Source organism: Crassostrea angulata, chromosome 8 (genome assembly GCF_025612915.1).
Source record: "Crassostrea angulata isolate pt1a10 chromosome 8, ASM2561291v2, whole genome shotgun sequence".
Classification (NCBI taxonomy): domain Eukaryota; kingdom Metazoa; phylum Mollusca; class Bivalvia; order Ostreida; family Ostreidae; genus Magallana; species Magallana angulata.
Genome location: NC_069118.1, coordinates 31800226 through 31820254, shown reverse-complemented (window position 1 = coordinate 31820254; position 20029 = coordinate 31800226). Strand labels below are relative to the sequence as shown.

The 20029-nt window shown below is 31.8% G+C and overlaps 3 protein-coding genes across 5 annotated transcripts in view; 1 reads left to right on the top strand and 2 right to left on the bottom strand.

Moving 5' to 3' along the window:
• LOC128160211 (nucleolar protein dao-5-like) overlaps positions 1 to 20029 on the bottom strand; it is a 148455-nt gene that overhangs the window by 69962 nt on the left and 58464 nt on the right. The window lies entirely within an intron of this gene.
• The window catches only part of LOC128160209 (protein tyrosine phosphatase domain-containing protein 1-like), a 35188-nt gene that overhangs the window by 7513 nt on the left and 7646 nt on the right, over positions 1 to 20029 (top strand). For 2 of the 3 annotated variants that reach the window (XM_052823496.1, XM_052823495.1), the window contains exons 3-10: positions 11849 to 12014; positions 12299 to 12379; positions 13579 to 13694; positions 16773 to 16794; positions 17808 to 17914; positions 18405 to 18492; positions 19052 to 19141; positions 19764 to 19799. In XM_052823496.1, coding sequence (XP_052679456.1) covers positions 11849 to 12014; positions 12299 to 12379; positions 13579 to 13694; positions 16773 to 16794; positions 17808 to 17914; positions 18405 to 18492; positions 19052 to 19141; positions 19764 to 19799 — 706 coding nt within the window. The remainder of the gene's footprint in view (positions 1 to 11848; positions 12015 to 12298; positions 12380 to 13578; positions 13695 to 16772; positions 16795 to 17807; positions 17915 to 18404; positions 18493 to 19051; positions 19142 to 19763; positions 19800 to 20029) is intronic. The other variant, XM_052823498.1, reaches the window with a different exon arrangement.
• LOC128160210 (uncharacterized) lies at positions 1484 to 11049 on the bottom strand. The gene is made up of 8 exons (XM_052823499.1): positions 10929 to 11049; positions 8307 to 8459; positions 7349 to 7480; positions 6774 to 7085; positions 5799 to 5975; positions 4431 to 4839; positions 3771 to 3934; positions 1484 to 3597 (listed from the first exon to the last, which is right to left on the bottom strand). Exons 1-8 carry the CDS (start codon positions 10987 to 10989, stop codon positions 3215 to 3217), a joined length of 1791 nt encoding a protein of 596 aa, XP_052679459.1. The 5' UTR covers positions 10990 to 11049; the 3' UTR covers positions 1484 to 3214.

Below are 20029 nucleotides of genomic sequence, written 5' to 3'. Positions count from 1 at the left end.
TTAGGAATCTACATGAGCGAAGGCATAGAAATTCCACAAACTAAAACATTGTAGTTCTTGAGAAGAAAATTTTTAAACTTTTCCTTTATGTTTTTTAAAATGTTTAAATTTTGAACCCCTCTTGGTGCCCATCAATTGTCCGGGAGTTACAATTTTTTGAATCTACATTATTTAAGGATGTACATGTATGCATAGTAATATCCCAAACAGTTGCACTATTGTTCTTGAGAAGAAGATTTTAAAACATTTTCCTATATATGTTAAAATCTAAACCCCTACTGGGGCCCCACTTTTTATTCAGGGGTCACGATTTTTACAATCTTCACTATATATACAACCGTTTGTGTATGCATTGGCATTTTTGGTGAAGTGGTTTTTGAGAAGAAAATTTTTAAACATTTTTCATATGTAGTTCTATGTTAAACTTTGAACCCTGCCTGGGGCTGCAGTTTTGATTTGAGGGTCATGATTTCTACAATTTAGAATCTTCATTATACATACAAGCTTTTGTGTAAATATTGGCATTTCTGGTGCAGTGGTTCTTGAGAAGAAGATTTTTTAAACATTTTCCTAAGGTATATCTATGTTAAACTTTGAACCCCGCCTGGGGCCCCAGTTTTGGTCCGAGGGTAACGATTGTTACAATTTAGAATCTTCACTATATATACAAGCTTCTGTGTAAATATTGGCATTTCTGGTGCAGTGGTTCTTGAGAAGAAGATTTTTTAAACATTTTCCTCAGGTATATCTATGTTAAATTTGAACCCCGCCTGGGGCCCCAGTTTTGGTCCGAGGGTCACGATTTTTACAATTTAGAATCTTCACTATGTATACAAGCTTATGTGTAAATATTGGCATTTCTGGTGCAGTGGTTCTTGAGAAGAAGATTTTTAAAAAATTTTCCTATGTATTTCTATGTTAAACTTTGAACCCCGCCTGGGGCCCCAGTTTTGGTCCGAGGGTCACGATTTTTACAATTTAGAATCTTCACTATATATACAAGTTTTTGTGTAAATATTGGCATTTCTGGTGCAGTGGTTCTTGAGAAGAAGATTTTTAAAACATTTTCCTATGTATTTCTATGTTAAACTTTGAACCCCGCCTGGGGCCCCAGTTTTGGTCCGAGGGTCACGATTTTTACAATTTAGAATCTTCACTATATATACAAGTTTTTGTGTAAATATTGGCATTTCTGGTGCAGTGGTTCTTGAGAAGAAGATTTTTAAAGACATGCACCCTATACTTACTGTTTCGCAATTATCTCCCTTTTGAAAAGGGCTGTGCCCTTTATTTTTACAATTTATAACCCCCTTTCCATAAGGATGCTTTGTACTAAATTTGGTTAAATTTGGCCCAGTGGTTTTTGAGAAGAAGTTGAAAATGTGAAAAGTTTACAGACGGACGGACAGATGGACGGACGGACGGACGACGGACAACGGGTGATCAGAAAAGCTCACTTGAACCTTCGGTTCAGGTGAGCTAAAAATAAAATATGTTTTTTCATGAAAATTTAAGTGCAGCAAGGTCATTATCAGTATTACACGTTAAAAAAAAAATGAACACCGGTTGACATAAATGGTTGAAACTTAATCTCCCTGATGTATGCATGAAAAATGACAATAACAAACTGTCAACCATCTCAAAAATACATATTAACACGAAATACAAATTCAAAGCAGATCGCAACACAGACCTCTAAAAAGATAGAGGTAGGATCAAGTACCTATAAGAGGAGTGAGCATCCTCTGCTGACCAGTCACACTCGTCATGTGCTCTTTGTCGTAATAGGAAAAAATGGAAAAGTCCGTAGACAATAAGGTGATTAATTATGGTCTAACAATTATATGAAACAAACATGAGACAGCTGCTTTAACTGTTTGGACTTAAAGATTGACTTAAAGACCGATAATTCTTGTAGAAGATTTCAGGAATTAAAACTTTATAAAAAATGTATTAAAGGTATTTAATTTTAACTGCTTGAAATTTTCATTTAAAAATAGTATCGGGGATTTTCGAATTCATGATCGAATTTTACGTCATCTTAAACTGGAGCTGATAACGTTGAAGTGACATTTAGGGATAAAGAGACACTCCTTGGGTATTTAGAGGCCTGTCTTGAAAACAATTTAAAACATCCTGGATAAGGTAGATAATGAAATACATGTAATGGAGAGCTGATATGTTTTTACATAATCACATTATGAATAAATGTTAATTACAATGCCAAAACTTTTAACAAAAATAAACACATTATTATTTTTTTTTCTATGGGACAAAATCCAAAAGATATTGTCTGACAAATAGCTCATTAAAACCTCCTAACACACCCCCCCCCCCCAATTAATTTGTTTTACATTGTCACGCTTTGTTAAATTATTCTGTCGTCCAGCAAAATTTAACATAATTCATGGTGTTCAATGTTCAATACTGAATTTAGTTTTTATCTGACACATTGATCATTTATTCTTTCCCCATTTTCAAATGTATATTATTAAATAAATATTAAAAATGAGCAATGAATATTCACAGTGCTATCAAATGCGAAGTTAAAAACAAAAATTAATATTTGGTTATTTTTTTATAATTAAAAAAAAAACTCAATGTCTAGTTTCCAAGACACACATGAATAATACAAAATCAAATAAGGTTTGGACAAAATAAAACAAGAAAAAAAAGGTGAAATGATTCTATACATACCTATAATACATGTACTCTATTTTACTCTATTTTATAGAGTAAAAACAATTTAAAGCCATTTCAATACCATCTATTGGACAGTGATGGAATAAAGATTAAATTTGAGGAACTTTGTTCTTATTTCTCATACTCATATCAAATTAATTTAATTGATAAAAACTATGTACACTCATCATTGACTGAGCTCTGACTGAGCAAGTCTTAGTGAAAAACTTTGATGAACTACTTGGATTCTGCTTATTATATTTCACAAGAAAAAAAAAGTGTTGAGATTTCACTTTCAAATAAGCTCAAAGAATTCTGCAAGTTGGAACTGAATATCTTCATTTTTAATTAGTCACAAACTAGCGCATTGAGTTTTTGTGCGCAATAAATATACAATTTTTTTAATGGGTAGCACTGTACCTCCCAGGTTGTCCATCTGAATTTTTTCAGACCAGGAGCAACAGACCTGCAGCTAATTGATGCCCTGTTGCGTATTTGACACGTTTTTGGTGCGTCAGTTGACTCGTAGTCGTCACTTACCTTTCCGTGACTCAGTGGGCGAGATCTGCAGTAGGGAATAGATATTCTTCACTACATTGTTAGGACAGACTTTCGAGAGCGTTTGTACACGATTCATCAGATTTTTTCGTAAGGGCAAAATCAGGTCTCCGTCTCCAAGGAATATTCTCTGGGTGTTGAAATTTATGTTGGTTAGCAGTAATGCTGGCCTACCCCTCATACTGTCCAGCCTGTCGCACCTGCAGGGCAAGAAGAGGTTGAATGATTGTTTCCCGGGGGTGGTGGTCTTGCCATCCCTCTTGTAGATGTTTTTTCTGTATGAAACGTTCAGCCAAGTCCACGGAAACAGTAAGGTGGTGGTGTTGGGTGAGACAGAAATGACTTGCAGTTTTATTGCTGAAAAATGAAGTGCTTATGTGAAATTAAAGAGAACAAATTGTACTGTATAAAAGTCCTCAAAACTTAAATGTATATTCTTCTTAAAATCATATTATTAAAAATCCCTTTATTTTTTACTATGTACTTCTTGAAAAGAGACATCAAGAGAATATGTTTTTTAACTCAATTACCTTTTTTAGTGCAAATGTCAATAGTTTGGGATTTGATGTGAGATTCGACCATTTGTGGTTGTTTCCATTCGGGGGAACAAATTTTACAGATGCCGCTAGTCCGAGGCGATCCAGGAAGGGTTATAGATGTTTTGTCTTTGGAACTGGGCAGCTTTCCAGAGCATCTGCATATAATTGAAAAAAAAAATCTCTGTTATGCTTCAAAAATTGGCTTGGCATATTCTTTATCATTTTTAATTTGGAAAAATACTTTGTGTTCATTACGTAGCCGTAACTATTGAGTTTAGCTTAAGAATTTGTTCGTATGAATTCAGTTGTGCAAAAAATTTGTAATGACAATTTGTCGTCTTGCTATATAATTACCGGTAAATCAAAATCACAAATTATTAACTGTGTATAACATCATGCCAATAGATAGTTTTTAGTTGTAGACTTTTTTTTTTTACAAGGGTGAACAATATTTTTTATCTTATTAGATCCCGGCTTATAACAATTCGCAAAATTGAACTTTATTTTAGAATTTTTTGTATTACATGTACTTTATTTGAAAGGGTAGATGTAATTTTCATATGTCATATTTATATTATCGCAGAATACCTGGGTGAGGAAATGGTTCTTATATCTAGAACAGATTTACATTTAAAAAAATTGTTCTCTCACCCTAAAGCTTTAGGTTTCGCTTCATTAAAGCAACAAGTTTCATTGTTAGGAAAATAGGCCCAAGTCGATGAACCACAGCATTTTTTTCCAATGGCCGTCCCGTCTCTGTGGACTTCATTGTTACAGCAGAGGTCCCTGGTTTGGTTGTAGGGTGCTTTGCCACACATGCTGGACCCCTCTGTTGGCACTGGTTCGCCCTTCTTACAGGAGTTGTATTGTTGCCCTGTGGGGCCATATTGTTGCCCTGTGGGGCCATTAGGACAGCACTGATCATGATCTAAGGCAGTTTTGTTGAGGACGATTTTAGTCTCGTGGCCGCAGCACAGTTCCTGTCTCGGAGAATATGATTGGTTCCCACAACAAGAGAGCTGGTTCCCGGTGACACTAGTCTGGACAGAGTGAACTGCCCCTGATAAAAAGAGTCAATGTGTACTAATTAATGCTTTTATTATTTATTGCCTTTACGTTTGGTGGTAGTATCTGAAAGACTGAGACTTTTATTTTGCACATATCTCAAAAAGTATAAAATACAGTTGTAGCATGAATTCTTTGAAAGTTCATGCAGTTTTTTCATTACATTTTTAAAAGTGTTAATAATTATTAAGTATACTTTTATTAATTAAAGTAGAATATAATTGGCCTGCAGTCCAGGGATCCAGAAAATTTTCCCAAAGGCAGAGGGGGAAGGAGAAGGGGGGGGGGGGGTCCAAGGGAAGAGGGCCGGGGGAATGTTAGCTGGGATGAGGGTGGAAGTCTTGTATAATCCTATCTTTGATACCTTTACCATATGAATTTAAGAAGGGTTAATTTTCCAGGGGGAGGGGGTGGACCCCCAAACAGCAGACTCCGATCTGTGCATTACTTGTGAATTCCCTGATGTTCCCAGGGTAAGGTGGTCCCTTAAAAAGTATAGGATTTTACTCCAAATATATTGTAACTGGATTTTAGTGTGTACATTTTTTAATATCTAGTGATTTTATATGAGCAGATGAATTAATTGTGCCTCTCTCTTATGAAATATTTAGATAGTGAAGTTTCATTTAATGAGATGGGTGCAACAATTAAAGTGCCATCATCAAATCGCAGGTTCAAGTTGTAAGAACAATATAGAGTACCATGATCAATGGGTTATAATTTTCGTTGATTTAGTGAAAATCAGTTTTCATTGAGGATATGTAAATTCATGGATTCAATGATTATACTTTTCAATACAATACATGTATGCATATATTATTAGATATTGCACTTCAAATCAATGAATAAACTCAATTTCATGGATCAACTCAACATCAAAATCCATGAAAATTGGTATTCAACAAATATTAAAGAACCCACAGTATTGTAAAAGTATAGTTTTATAGTTCATACCATCACAGCAAATCTCTTTGTCTTTTCTGTAAGCTTTCCATGTCTTGGGCCCCTTCGAACAACAGCCAGCTTGTGGGTCAGTGATGTTATAGGCTCCTCCCCCACAGCAACCAAGTACACCAAATGATGTAATTGTGTTTCCTTGGCAGCAGATTTCCGTTTTTGTATTGTACAGTCCTGCAAAATAAATGTACCAAATTTAGCTTTATATATAGCTACATGTATTGAGACACTAGGAATCATTCGTTGAGTATGAATTATGAGGTGATAATTTCGGTTGGGGAATGATCAAATCCAATAAAGCCCAAATGGCTTTATGATAGATTTGATCACGCCCTGATCAAAATTTTTACTTAATTATATTCAAAGAATGATTTCTTATTACTTATATTTATATAATTTTAAGCCATTGTGTGATTTAATATTTAAATATAAATAAGCAATTTCCGCTCATCGGGCGCCTCAATTTGGCGTCATTTGAAGTTATCTATGGGTTTTATAGTACAAAATCGATGCGAAGTGTTATCACAGGCAAATTAAGACACTGGAAAATGTAAATATTTCATATTATATACAAATGTTATGAAAGCAAGTGAATTAATAAAATGTATTTTTGAGATCATGCTGTAAAAAAATGGATGGAAATAAAAAAGTTTAAAATTTTGAAAAAAAAAAAAATAGTTGAATTTTTAAATTATTATCTCATGTGGAATTTTTAGTCGGTCAGAAGGATTTATGGTTTAATTTTCTTTATTATGTACACATGCATGTACATTATACTTACTTTTTAAACTTTCAAAAATCTTAATGATTTAAAAATATTCAAAATAACAGATTTCTGGCTGACATTACAGTTGTAAGAACATGATTTCCAGATAAGGTATTACAGTGTCCTCTTCATGATTTCATAATGAGACCAAAATTATAAAGTAGAAAACATAATAATTTCTGGATTGACTTATAATATATAATCACCTTTTCCACAACATTGGCCAGTCAAGTTTTGTACGATATTTTGGGGCCTACAGCACTGACTAGTCTTTTTGTTGTATAGCTCGCTGCCACAACACCGATATTGTTTGTCCACCTCCGAGACGTTGTGGAGAGTGGAAAAACTGCAACACCTTTGGTGGCTCCGATTATAAATTTGTGAGCCACAAATACCTTCTCCGACGGCCAAAACGGTACCGGTATTTCTCTTGCAATAGGACCTTGACCTATTGTAAGGTTTTTCAGCACAGCATCCCAGATTTTTGGAGATGTAGTTTTCTCCACAGCAGTAGTGGTCTGTCACTGCATGCAGAAGAAAAGTAAAGATCTTTTAAAATAGGGAAGCTTAGCTGGGTCTATAAGATGTTTAAGCTGATCTTCTAGAATTTTCAGAAATAATTTGATTCATACAAGGATTTATATAGCAAAAATCTATGACTATGGCTAGGCACAATCCAGTCTTTCCTAGCTGTTTCAGCCATTTTTTTAAGATCAAATTATATGTTACAATATTATTTGAATTTGAACTGCTAGAGTTTATTTAGTATTACTTTACTTACAATTGGCATGCTGAATGTGAGGGGTGCTACCACAGCAGATTCTGTGCTTTCCAGCATCGTTTCCTTGTGTGATGGGACTGTCATAAGTTTGATTCACACAGCAGACCTGGGATTCGGTGTCTATCGTGGTTTCTGTTTGTTATCAATACAAAACAGTTATACTCTTATCACAGTATGAGAGAAATCATGTTTTGGATGATTGGGGATATCACTGTTGGATTTAGGGGGTGTTGGGGTTGGGGCCCCGAATTGGATTTGGGGTACGTGGTTTAAAAATAGCAGTGATGTAATTTTTCTGATGTAAACAAAAAATGAAGGGTAAAATACAATTTTTATGCATCAGGCCTGCTAACTAATATTTCTACGTGCAGACAGTTCACATGGGTGAATAAAATGTGCACAAATTATATATATATCCTTATGAATAATTCTCCCCTGGTGAGAGTGAACTGAGTAAATGTCATGTCATACCCTCATTTAAATTAAGAGCACTGCAGTATCTAGCCCTTATGAAATATTTATAAGCTTCCTCTTAACATTTGACACAATTTGACCCCCCCCCACCCCTCCAATACCTAAAAGTGAAAGTGCATTGTATGATTGTGTGTACATACATGTATATATACAATCACATCAATATTTTTTGCCAACCAACGTTTATTTGCTTGTGAGATATTTTAGCGAGGTTTCCGAAAGCCTTGTTATCGCGAATTCAATATAAATTCTTGCCGCAGACCAGTCTTCATCTGTGTCAGGTATTAATTAAAGTTTCTAGATTAAAATCGACATTTTGATCTTGAAAAATTAGTCACTGCGAACAAATATATCTCTAGTAAATTGTGAAATAAAGTTGGTTTATTTACAGTATGTATTTAGCAGACATGTTACACTGATTGTTATTTTTTAACAGAAAAAAATAAACAATGAAAAATCAGAGTGAAACGGAAAAACAACTTACCCCCGCAGCAATCAATTTTATGTCCTTGGTGATTTATTTTTGTGTGTTTCCCTGACTTTTCACAACAAATTTCTGATGCTTCATCATAAGGCTCATCAGTGATTTTTCCATTTTTGTCAGACCATAGACAAGGTTTGTGGGTTGCTGCAGCTCCTGTGAAATTTAATTTATTAATTAGAATCGTAATAAAACTTAAATAATTTAATTCTGGTTGTAACACGCATTCTGGTTGGCAAATATTATTTTATATTGTATCAAGAATGTTGCCCATGTCATATTTATTAAGAATAACATCAAAAATATATCAATCCACCTGACGTTACGTTTGATTTTGTACAATTTGATGTAATTTTAAAAGGTCAAATGAATGTTTTATGAACAATTAATAGCAAAAAATTAAATCATAAGCAATGAATTCAATATTTATTACTTTAATACGATAGAAAATGGTTTGGGACAGTTTTTGCTTTTTTATAAACCGCTTCGCGATTTATTAACTGAAACTGCTCCAAACCATTTTATATCATATATATAGAACTATAAAAAATTAAATTCATTCCTTAAATAATAATTTTTTGTTTAAATTTAAAATGCTGTGAAACTAATTTCTTTGCAACAATACCCCCCCCCCCAAAAAAAAAAAAAAACCCCTGTAAAACCAAAGCACAAATTTAACCTGTGAAACAAACAAATGAATAACAAAAAATTAAACTACAGTTTTATATTTACATCTACCAAGCATAATTTCCTCTATTTCTTACAGTAATTTAGTGAGTTTTACTAACTTTTCATAATCAGTTTATTAATTAGTTAAAGAAAGATGTTAATATAAACAATGAAATGCTTTCTTTGACAATTCATGCGGGTTATGTGTTAGCGGGTTATGTATTTTTCCTGCAAAGTCGCTACCTTCATATCCCGAATGAATCACCAAAGAAAGCATTTTATTGTTTAAATAAACATTAAGGTATCCCACTCCTCCCTGTTGTTGTATAAGAATTTTTTGAGAGGTATATCACTGAAATTTGTACACAAAAGATACTTAAAGATATACAATGGTAATGGGGGGGGGGGGGGGGAGTATTCATCCCTCTGAGTTTTGGCCCAGATAATTTGATCTTTTTGCACTTAAAATACAATTTCAGCTTGATTCAGCATTTGTTGTCAGTATTTTTGACTAAGTAAACTCATTTCTTCCAATATTGTTTTTTTATTGTGCACAATGGTCACACTCAGAGTATGACGCCCGGATTACAAAAACATTTTGTACGAAGTTGCATGAACTTTTTTGTGACCTTTTTGCACTTAAAATAGACGAGTTCTATAATACCGGTAGTTACAATTTAATTTAATTTTGAATAAAAACTTTTTGAATATCAAGAATTTTATAAGATTTTATCCAGTTTGCCTAGATATGTAGTCAGTATCATTTTGTCATAATTAAGTAAATAAAATTGTTTTTATTTTAACGAGGCCGGGTCTAATTAGTTCTGCCCTAGATTTTTTAATGAAATTTTTTACCTGAATTTCTACTGATATAATTATTATTTTAAGCCACACCGTTTGTTTAGGGGGTCATCTCAAAGTTTGTAAATCTTTAACATAGAACCCTATGGGATTTCGCTTGAAATGTATCAATTTTGCACATTTTTAAAAACTTTTGCCCTAGGAATTTCTTTTTCTGTTCTACATATCAAAGTTATTGCTAAAAGGCATCAAATGGTCAAATAAAAAACCCCTTTTACCTCCTGGTTTGTTCCAGGGGTCTTATCAAAGTTGATTTTTGTATGCCCAATATCCAAGTTTTGTCAGATAATGGCTATTTTTATTTGACAAAGGCGGAAAAGGTGATCTTTATAGTATTATCAAAGCATTCAGACATATATAAGTAATAAAATAATATATAACATCACATATTAAGGGTCATTAATATAAAATACATGGTTACTGTCTTGAAATATATGAATTAAGCTATATTTAGTCGGGTTAAGAAAACGTGACAGAGGGTTAGACCTGCTGAACCCTCTTCACGTTTTCGACCAGAGCCCACATATAGCTTCTACTTCGAGACAGTTATGTTTATTCCACAATATAACATTAATTTTACGCATTAACGAGCCATTTTCAACACATTTCGCTGAATGTCTGCAGTTGAAACTATCACGCCTGATGGCGTCATTGACCAAGCAAAAAGATGACGTCACAATACAAATTAAACGCTGCGCGAAAGCGTGCGTACTCTTTCTGTACATGTATAATGTTATGATCATCTGCACAATGAAATCAAAACGTGAGGAGTGAGATAGCTAGTTCCTAAGTAAAATTAAACCAGATTATTCTGGTGTGTGATCTGAAATAATTATAAAAAAAAGTACATCTATATCGTTAAGTTATTTTTATGAATGCATTTTAAATTCTTTCTTAAGTATTTTTAATTAGTAAAGTTAAATTCTTTCTAGTATAAATGCAGTTGTTGATGATGCTTCAGTATTATTAGATGGATCAATATTTTATTAAAAATTTAAAAGTTTATTAAAGATCAATTTCATGTTTAAATGTTATAGGTTAAAAACTGTTATAATTTAATTATAATGATGCAAAGAAACAATTAAAAGCTCTTACCATGAGTACTGGAAATCAAAGTGAGGGCAATGGCTATTATAAATGCAATCAGTCTCTCCATTATAATTCATGGGCTTCAATATCAGATAATTGGTGAACAAAATTTTAAATTTGAATTTTTCTAAGCTCTGCACGCAATTTATAACTTTGCATTAATTGCAAAGTCATTTCTATATTAATATTAAGAACCTCACCAAAGTATATTTAAGGTGCTATTTTTTTGTGTTATTTATTGATATTGGAATTTTCATAAATATTATTGGTACATGTGTATTACAGAACTTCAGTAGACTGTTTATTTCAAAAAACAGCTAATGTTGTTATTGAGCAGTATATATAAGTTGTCGTTTATAAATAGATCTGGAAAAACCCTTGAGATATTGTTTACCTCATGTTTGCTCTTGAAAGCAGTAGTACGTATTCATGTGTTTCTGTTGAATTTTATTTTAATGTCCATGAATACAAATACATTAAGGAAAAGAACAATAAAGAATTTTTTTAAAAAGAGGAAAAAAGAATTAAATATCATTAACATTTATAAAAAGAATTGTACAAGTACGATAGTAATTAAACATGCATTGTACTGCATGATTGAAAAACATAAACACTATACAACGTATGTGCATGTATGTATGCAAATCAACTCATACCCTCTTTAACCCCCCCCCCCCCCCCCAAAAAAAAAAAAAAAAAAAAAAAAAAAAGAAGGAAAACTTGTAAAAAAAATTTTAATTCTTTCATAATAAATAGACTACTGTAAATTCCTAATTAAAATCCTAGTTTAATTAGGAATTTACAGTAGTCTATTTATTATGAAAGAATTAAAAAAAAATTTTAAGTACTCGCGTAAAATAAGGAATCTACAGTATCTTATAATAATTCATATGTTAATTTTATTTTTTTAAATTTCCTTTTAACAGGCAGACACCCCTCAGCTAAGTATACCAAGTTTTCAGAGCATGCCCGGTCCTTGATTTCGGGCGAGAGGCAGTGTGCTTTGTTCTGTGGGGGCAAAAAATGCAAATATTGCACCTCAGAAAACTGGACAATCGACCAGATGGCGATAGAGGGACTCTATTCCAACTGGTAGGATTTTAAAATTTTTATGAAAAAATAATTTTGATGAAAATAATGAAACCATTAAAAAATGGAGAGAGAGAGAGAGAGAGAGAGAGACTGAAAGACTCAGAAAGAGAGAGAGGTGAGAGAGAGAGAGAGAAAGAAAGAGAAAGAGAGAGAGAGAGAGAAACAGAATAAGATCCATATACCCTGTATTGCAAAAAGTTAAAAATTGAGAGCAAGGAACAGGGGGGGGGGGGGTTATACACATGTAATAATAGTTTGAGAGATATCGTTATTGGATATTTCAGGGTGACAGACAACATACTAGCCATGGCTAGACCATCCACCAAACAAATGAAGGAACACAAGATCCTGGAGCAGTTTCACAAGTAAACGCTATGAACTGACTAAATTTAACCCACCCCCTTCTTGTATCATTGCATGGTTTTAACCTAACATTGAAGTTTTAAGAGTATCTGATGTGAAAAATTTATGCAGTCAGTTTACAATTACATGTTTTGTGTAATTTATACCTTAACATTCTTCATATGCAGTACGTATTTTGAAAATCTCAGAATTTCGATAGATGTTAGAGCGATTTGAAAGTCCTTAGGACTTATATGTACTAGGAATAAATAAAACGACTGTTTTTTTTTTTTTTTAGCGTACCATATTTTAAACTAAATTGGTATAACGATAATTTTTTGAATGTCTCTTTTTTCCCCTCTATCCCTTAATTACCCATATCGATACAGGTTCTAAAATAGCTGGTGATAACATTATTTTGATTATTAATTTTTAACACTCATGTGATATGTATTAAGATTTTAAGTTTCCTTAAAATTTAGAGTATTTTGAATTCCCATTTGATTTATTTAATCGCTCTTTACGATTATCGTTAACTGATAAGGAAGTCGACATGACATGAGGAAATACAGTGAGTACATGGTGTCTCTGTGTGTTAAAGACCTAATATTTCCTTATATTGTGAAAATAGCCTGATTATAATGCTATTATTGAGAGTTGAAAAAACCGGTAATACTTTAATTGAGGATCTGTTCAATTTCTAACCATATTTTCAAAAGATATGTATTTTTAGATCAAATAGGGAAATTTCCTTGCACCTTTTAAATTGCACTTTTTTTGTGCATAAATATTTTTGATATCTGTATTTACTTTGAATATGTTACCAAATGCATTTTGTCTTTGATATAAATAGATTATATATAAGTACATGTTTACATCATATTCCATAGATAAGCTTTAGATTATATATCTAAAAGAGGTACATGCATGTACCATCTTTCCTGTCAGTTATTGATAAAATTTTTAGGGTGTTTTTGTTTTAAGATTTTTAAGAATGATACAATCCCACATAATAATAATGATACCGCAGTACTATAGGAATAATTGAAGCATTTAAGAGTCTGTTATTGTTGATTAAATGCTGTAATTAATTCATTAATATCAAATGGCTTTTAATTCTAATGATATTTTTCAATACTTTGTGAGAATTGAGTGCTTAGCTGCAAACATAAAAGAAATACAATTTTAAAAGTTGTTACAGATTCTGTTCATCTATTTTTAGAAATGACATCAAGAGTGTGCTGAATCTCCAGAAGCCAGGGGAGCACGCAGACTGTGGGGAGGGGCTAGAGAAGGCAGGCTTCTCATATGACCCCCAGCTATTGATGGATAATAACAGTAATTTTCTTTTCATTTTTTTTTCTTTTAACCTAGAAAATATTTTCATCAGATATTGATGGAGAGTAACAGTGTTGCAAAAACAGTTACAAATTTCCCCTTAATTTCCTGACTTTTTTTCGTATTATACATGTATTTTCTCCTGTTAATACTCCCAGATATTGACCATGATTAATACATATATATGGCACAGTATTTTATTTTTTGTTTTTCTTTGAATCCTTAAGCTATAAATAGAAATTATTTTTTTTTGGTTCTTTTCTTTTGCCCTTATAGTTATTGCTGGTAAATTGAAGTTAATTTTTTTTCTTTTTCCAAAATAATTTAACTACATGTACCGTAACTATTATAAGTAATTACATGTGTAAAAGTATATTTTTACCTTTCAATTTTTTTTTTTCTTAAAAATATTTTTCATTTTGAATGGAAATTTACAGTATTTTCTCTTTGTTTTAATTTTCTCCCTTCTCTAAGATAATATATTCATTAAAAATAGAATTTATTTTATCCCCCCCCCCCCAAAAAAAAAAAGATATATTTTGGCTCAATTTAAACTTAAGTTTTATTTTTACAATATGTAAAACTTGTTACTATATTTATTGAAAAATATATATAGTAACATATTTTACATAAAGTAAAAATAAGTTCCTTTCAAAATCATTGTGTATGTCTATCCTCAAAAAAACTTAGCTTGGCCGCATTGTATTTATAATTTTTTGCACACACACACACACACATATATATATAATTTTTTTTTTTTTTTATCTTAAGCATTTTCCCCCCTCCAAATTACAAAGCCTTACAAATTAAGATAATAACTATATATATTATAAGCCTGTTTTGATATTAAACAGGATTTGAAAATAAGCCCCTAAATCTTGCCATAAAAACATGCACCTGAATATAAGCTGGCTTAAAACATATGCCAGCTTAGGGTTTTGAAATACAGGTACCGGCGGCCATTATCATTGTTAACATGAGCATAGATAGTCAAATGAAAGTATAAACATTTTAAAATACAAAAGGTATTCACTGTGGATTCCTAATTAAACGGGAGGAATGTATAATCGCATAAAGTCAGGAGTATCACATCTCTTGAAACTTTGATAAGAATTTGGCGTTCCTGATTTTATATTCTCGTGATTTGATGCAAAACGGTTGAATCGTGGAATTAGGTACTTGCGTAAAATACGGAATCTACAGTTAGATTATAATCTCCATCTCACTGTTCAGGCCATCTCACTATTTAGGAGGGTTTGGACGCGTCAGTTGAGATGTTAATTTGCACTATAAAATTGTTACATGGTACTTATTTTAAGGTGGCTCTATACACCCACAGTTTATTCCAAATATCAATAGAAGAGCACAAAACATAAACTTATCAAATATTAAAATGATAATTTATATAGGGATACTATAGGTATTTTTAAAGAATTTTTTACTGTTTTTTCGTGTTTTTGTAAAATATTTTTTAAAAAGACAGCTATTAACAAATTGAGAGAAATTTGTTTGTCATATGATGGATATTTCCTTCGGACACATAAAAAAAAATTATTACACTTCTTAACATTCAAAAATGTTATTACATGTATTGCAATTTTTTTTAGTATTTCCCCAAAACATAATTTTTCATATTTTCTTACTCTGTTGACAAATCATCTGATAAAGTTGCTTGATGTTATAAGAAAATGTATTTTAATAAATGTGACGTAAAAAATTGAATGAAAACCATTGCAAATAAACCCAAAAAATATTTTAAATTTTATTTGGTATGAAAGTTCCTCAGGTAAGGGTTATCGTTCCTAAGTCCCAAGGCCCAAACACCTTGGGGACTTTTCATTTCTGAGTTCTGAGAAAATTTCCTAAATATAATGTTGGAATGATAAATACATACATATTTCATTATAGGCTTTGCCCTGTATAAGTGAATATATTGGCTTTAATACAAAACTAAGTCAAATAAATAAAGGGGAACATTGACTAGGCTAATAGGATTAAATTTTTATATATCCCAACCTGAGAGAATTCAAAGCAACCCTCTCATCCCCGTTAGATGTCGAGATCAATGTGCATTAAAGTATATTATAATTGAAATATTTTCACCGGTTTAGAAATTTCTTTCACGGTATTAAATAAAAAAATACGTTTTAGAAATTTTTGGAAAGTAAAAAAATTTATTGTTCTCAGCGGGAATCGAACTAATGACCTACTGGTTTTTAGTGAACCCACTGCGCTACGTTGCAACATTTCGATGTTGGTAAAGAAACTCTTAAAAGAATTATACATGATTTTATTGTTTATTTCGATAAATAATACCACACAACGTGTAGGTGTCAAATACCACATTACTTGTAAGTAATGAATATTCCAATTATCAAATTAAATATATTCATTTAACAAATTTTTCAAAAGAGCGGTTCCCATACAATTCGCCTCAGTTTAAATCAGACAGTACCGGAATTGCATGCTTCCAGATTTACTTTTTTGCGTACTGCGGCATCAAAAAGTGGTGTAAAGAGCCACCTTAAATGACACTGACCGTTTCTCAGCTACAGATATTTTCTGCTCAAAATTTCCCTTATATTTCTTACCATAAATATATACATGCATAAATCTTTATATATTTTTTTTTTTTGCAAAGACAAGAAATCCAACTGAAGTTAGAATCAAAATTCAAATAAAATTTGTTGACTAATGTTTGTGACCAAATCTATTAAACTAGTCTTATACTTAATTTTTAAAACCAGTTTTTCTTTTTATTACTATTTGAAAGGATTATTGGTACATGTAAAAATATCAACCAAAGTGAAAGAAGATAATTTTTAAAATTTTCATAATCTTGAAATTTTATGTTAAAATGAAACAAATGACCTCTCTCTCTCTCTCTCTCTCTCTCTCTCTCTCTCTCTCATAATGAATGTATTATGATATCATATGCAATTGTAATAATTTGCTGTAAAGATTTCATTGCCTGAGTATTACATGTATTTATGTATACCGGTATACAGTAATCTGTTTTAAGGGAGATAACTCTTAAGTAATCACAATTGTTTAATATTGAATTATTTTTATTTCCAGTTTTCTTCTACAATTTTGGATGGTAAGAGGATTTTGTTAACTTCTCAGTCACATTCTTTTTTATCAAAAGAAAAGCAGGTCTTGAAATTTGGTAGATGTTTTGATATATTAACAATTATTGTGGAGGTTAAATTTTTAACAAAATTCATTGCACGCATATTTTTAACTGCCCTTAAATTGTTGAAATTCTACAGTTTCTGAAGTTTTAGACGACTGATTTTTTTTTTAGTAATCGTTGTGAAAAATCTAAAGAAAAAAAGTGAGAAAACTTTCAAAAAATGTTTTGATATGGCTAATTTTGAGCTAGCTGTTTTTCCTTTGCAAATTTTGTCAGTTTTTTTTACATCAAATAATTTGACATTTCAAATATCATGTGATTTATAAATGCCTTGATACATATACAGTATTTTATTATTATTTGAGGGTTTTGTACAGCTTTTTTGTGTTCTTTTGTTGACTGTAAAATCTATAAAAAAAATATTTTATACAACAAATGATAACAAAATGAATCCAAAACAATTATTTTCAACATTTTATAAATATATCCAGGGCTTAAAATTCATTTTCTTTGCACTTTTATAAGCATCAATAAGTGAGGTTTCAAAGTTACTTGAGATTGTATACCCATGCACTCAGAACCATTTTAACAAGACCTTGGATTTTCAGTAGGACGTACTTTGCTCTCTATTTCTTGCGTCAAAACAAATTAAAAATGATGCGGTTTAAGCGAAATATGCACCAATTGCACAGTCTTAGCTCAAACGCCAGACATATCTTGTAGATTTCAGAGAACCTTGGCTGAGTGGCTTGCAATGAAATAGACAGGCCTACGTCATAATGCTGTTTAACACAACTACCCAAAGTCCAAGCTCTTGTTAAAATGGTTCTATTTAGATAATAAAATCATGCAGCAAAAAAAAAAAAATTAACATTCACAACATGAAGAATTAGTTTCAGATTTCAAATATATATGTATATAAAATTTCTATCAATGGAAGTCAACAACAAAATATTTCTTTTTTCCTTGCTTTCTAGGCCAGACTATGGTGTAGCTGCCCTCAGTACTATCCTTGATATGGTCAAGGTCATTCAGTTTGGAGTGTCAGAGGGCAAGGTCGCTGTCCACTGCCATGCTGGTCTTGGTAAGTTTCAGTTTCTGTGGATGTAATCATGTAAGTGGTGTGTGGTGTATGTGTAATCATTACAAATACACCACACACCACTTACATGGTTACATCCATTACATTGTAATGTTCTTGGACTTTGTTGGTACCCTCAATACCCAAGCGCTTTATTACATAATAATCATTGTAGTGTGTTTAATTTAGCTATAAAGAGAAGGAAAAAAAATGCTTTGATATCAGTAATTGGCCATAAATGTTTAAATATAAAAGGTATACCAACAAAGCTGTTGCCCCAATTTTTTTTTACTCTTAAAACTGTGAATTTTTGTGCATTATTTTTGTGAATTCAAAATATAAATGTGATGTAGATCTTAAACATGTTGCAGATCAAGATAATAAAAGACTTATTTACCCCGAAAGATTTATTTGTGATGACAAGATTTCCGTGAACCTTGCAAAATAATGTCTGTCCATTCTTTATAAATCAGTAACTCTGTTTCATTTACAGGTCGGACTGGCGTGATCATTGCCTGTTACTTAGTGTACACCAACAGAATGTCCGGCTCTGAAGCCATTCATTATGTCAGATCTCAAAGGTAAACTTTCTGTCTGTTGTCTGTCCGTCTGTCTGTCTGTCTGCCTGTCTGTCTCTTTCTTTACTTCTACCCTTTATCCGTCTTCACTTTTCCATGGACGCAGAAATCAGAAGTCTGATTTCATTTTACCCACATTTCTCAAAATTTGAATTAGACCCCATAATCTCTCTCTCTCTCTCTCTCTCTCTCTCTCTCTCTCTCTCTCTCTCTCTCTCCCTCAGAGCCAAATATGGTAATAAGAAAGAAAGCATTAAGTTTAACAAAGATTTCTGAACACAACATTATTCATCTTAGAGCCCTCTTCTTCTTATAGTCAATGGGTTTTTCACATTGACCTAATATTTTTTTTTGGGTGATTTGTTTTCAACCATTCTCATATCATAAAAAAAAACCTTATTATTGATTAATATTTAAATGATTTAAAAATATTCTTAAGTAAAAAAAAAAGGACTAACGCAAATACAAATATTTACAAGTTTACTTTTTTCGCAAAATTTGCAACATGCAAAGAAATGAGCACATGTACAGTAAGCTCTGATTAATTGATGATATGTTGTAGGAAAGGGGCCATACAAACCAGAGGACAGATGCAATGTGTACAAGAATTTGAACAGTATCTCAAGCCTTTCAGAGTGGTGTTTGCCTCAAGGTAATTAGTAAACAAATCCCATCTACAAATTATCATTCAGCAAAATCAATAAAGGTATATAGATTTTGGAATAATCATGATTATTTGATTTGATATTTAATTTTCTTGAAATCTAGTCTTAATCATATATGCACAGCATGCTGATGTGTGTGTATATTAAAATTCATTTGTTTTGTGTTATGATTAATTTATATCAGCTATATTTACAATATTGATTTTTTTTTGGTCTGAATTGCTTTGATTTTAAATCTTCAGGGGGCTGGGTGGTCAATAAATTAACCATCAGATGTACCAGTCCTTAAAATTTTATAAATTTATTTAGTTAGCCATAAATTATCATTTTGTTAAAAAGAATTCTTAGATTTGAGAGTTAAAATTTGCATATTTTAAGCATCTTTATACAGAGCTCTTCTTTTAAAGGAGATAAACATAGTAAAAAAAAAATGGCCACAACCATCCAGCCCCCTTAAAAATCAAGTGTGATTAAAAAAAATTGTTTTTGACTGATTCAATAATCTTAGAAATCAAAGTTTCCTCTAATTTTTGGCTTTGATTTGTAATCAAGATCAAGAGTTATCGTTTTTTGTTTGTTTCTTATTTTCTTTAATTTTAAATCTTAAAGATCTAGGGTGATGAAGAAGACTGGAATAACTAATTGGTATGCACACAGCATGTAAATTATGCCCAGCATTCATACATTTTCTTCTTTTTTCATAGTCAACTTTTAAAAAGAATTACTCAAATAATCTCCCCCCCAACAAAAAACAACCAATACTCCCCTCCAATCCTGAACCATTAAACTTTAAGCAAACCTCCCCCCCCCCCTCCCATCTTTCTCTCCCTTTTTTAATCAGCCTGTATATATACGATATACTTCAATATATATGA

Excerpts from the sequence above, each read along its gene's own strand:
- LOC128160210 (XM_052823499.1), bottom strand. The coding sequence starts at position 10,989 with ATGGAGAGACTGATTGCATTTATAATAGCCATTGCCCTCACTTTGATT. Across the intron at positions 7,481-8,306 it reads TAAAATTGATTGCTGCGGGG|AAACCACGATAGACACCGAA; the intron begins GTAAGTTGTTTT and ends GATAACAAACAG. Across the intron at positions 5,976-6,773 it reads TGGCCAATGTTGTGGAAAAG|GACTGTACAATACAAAAACG; the intron begins GTGATTATATAT and ends TTTATTTTGCAG.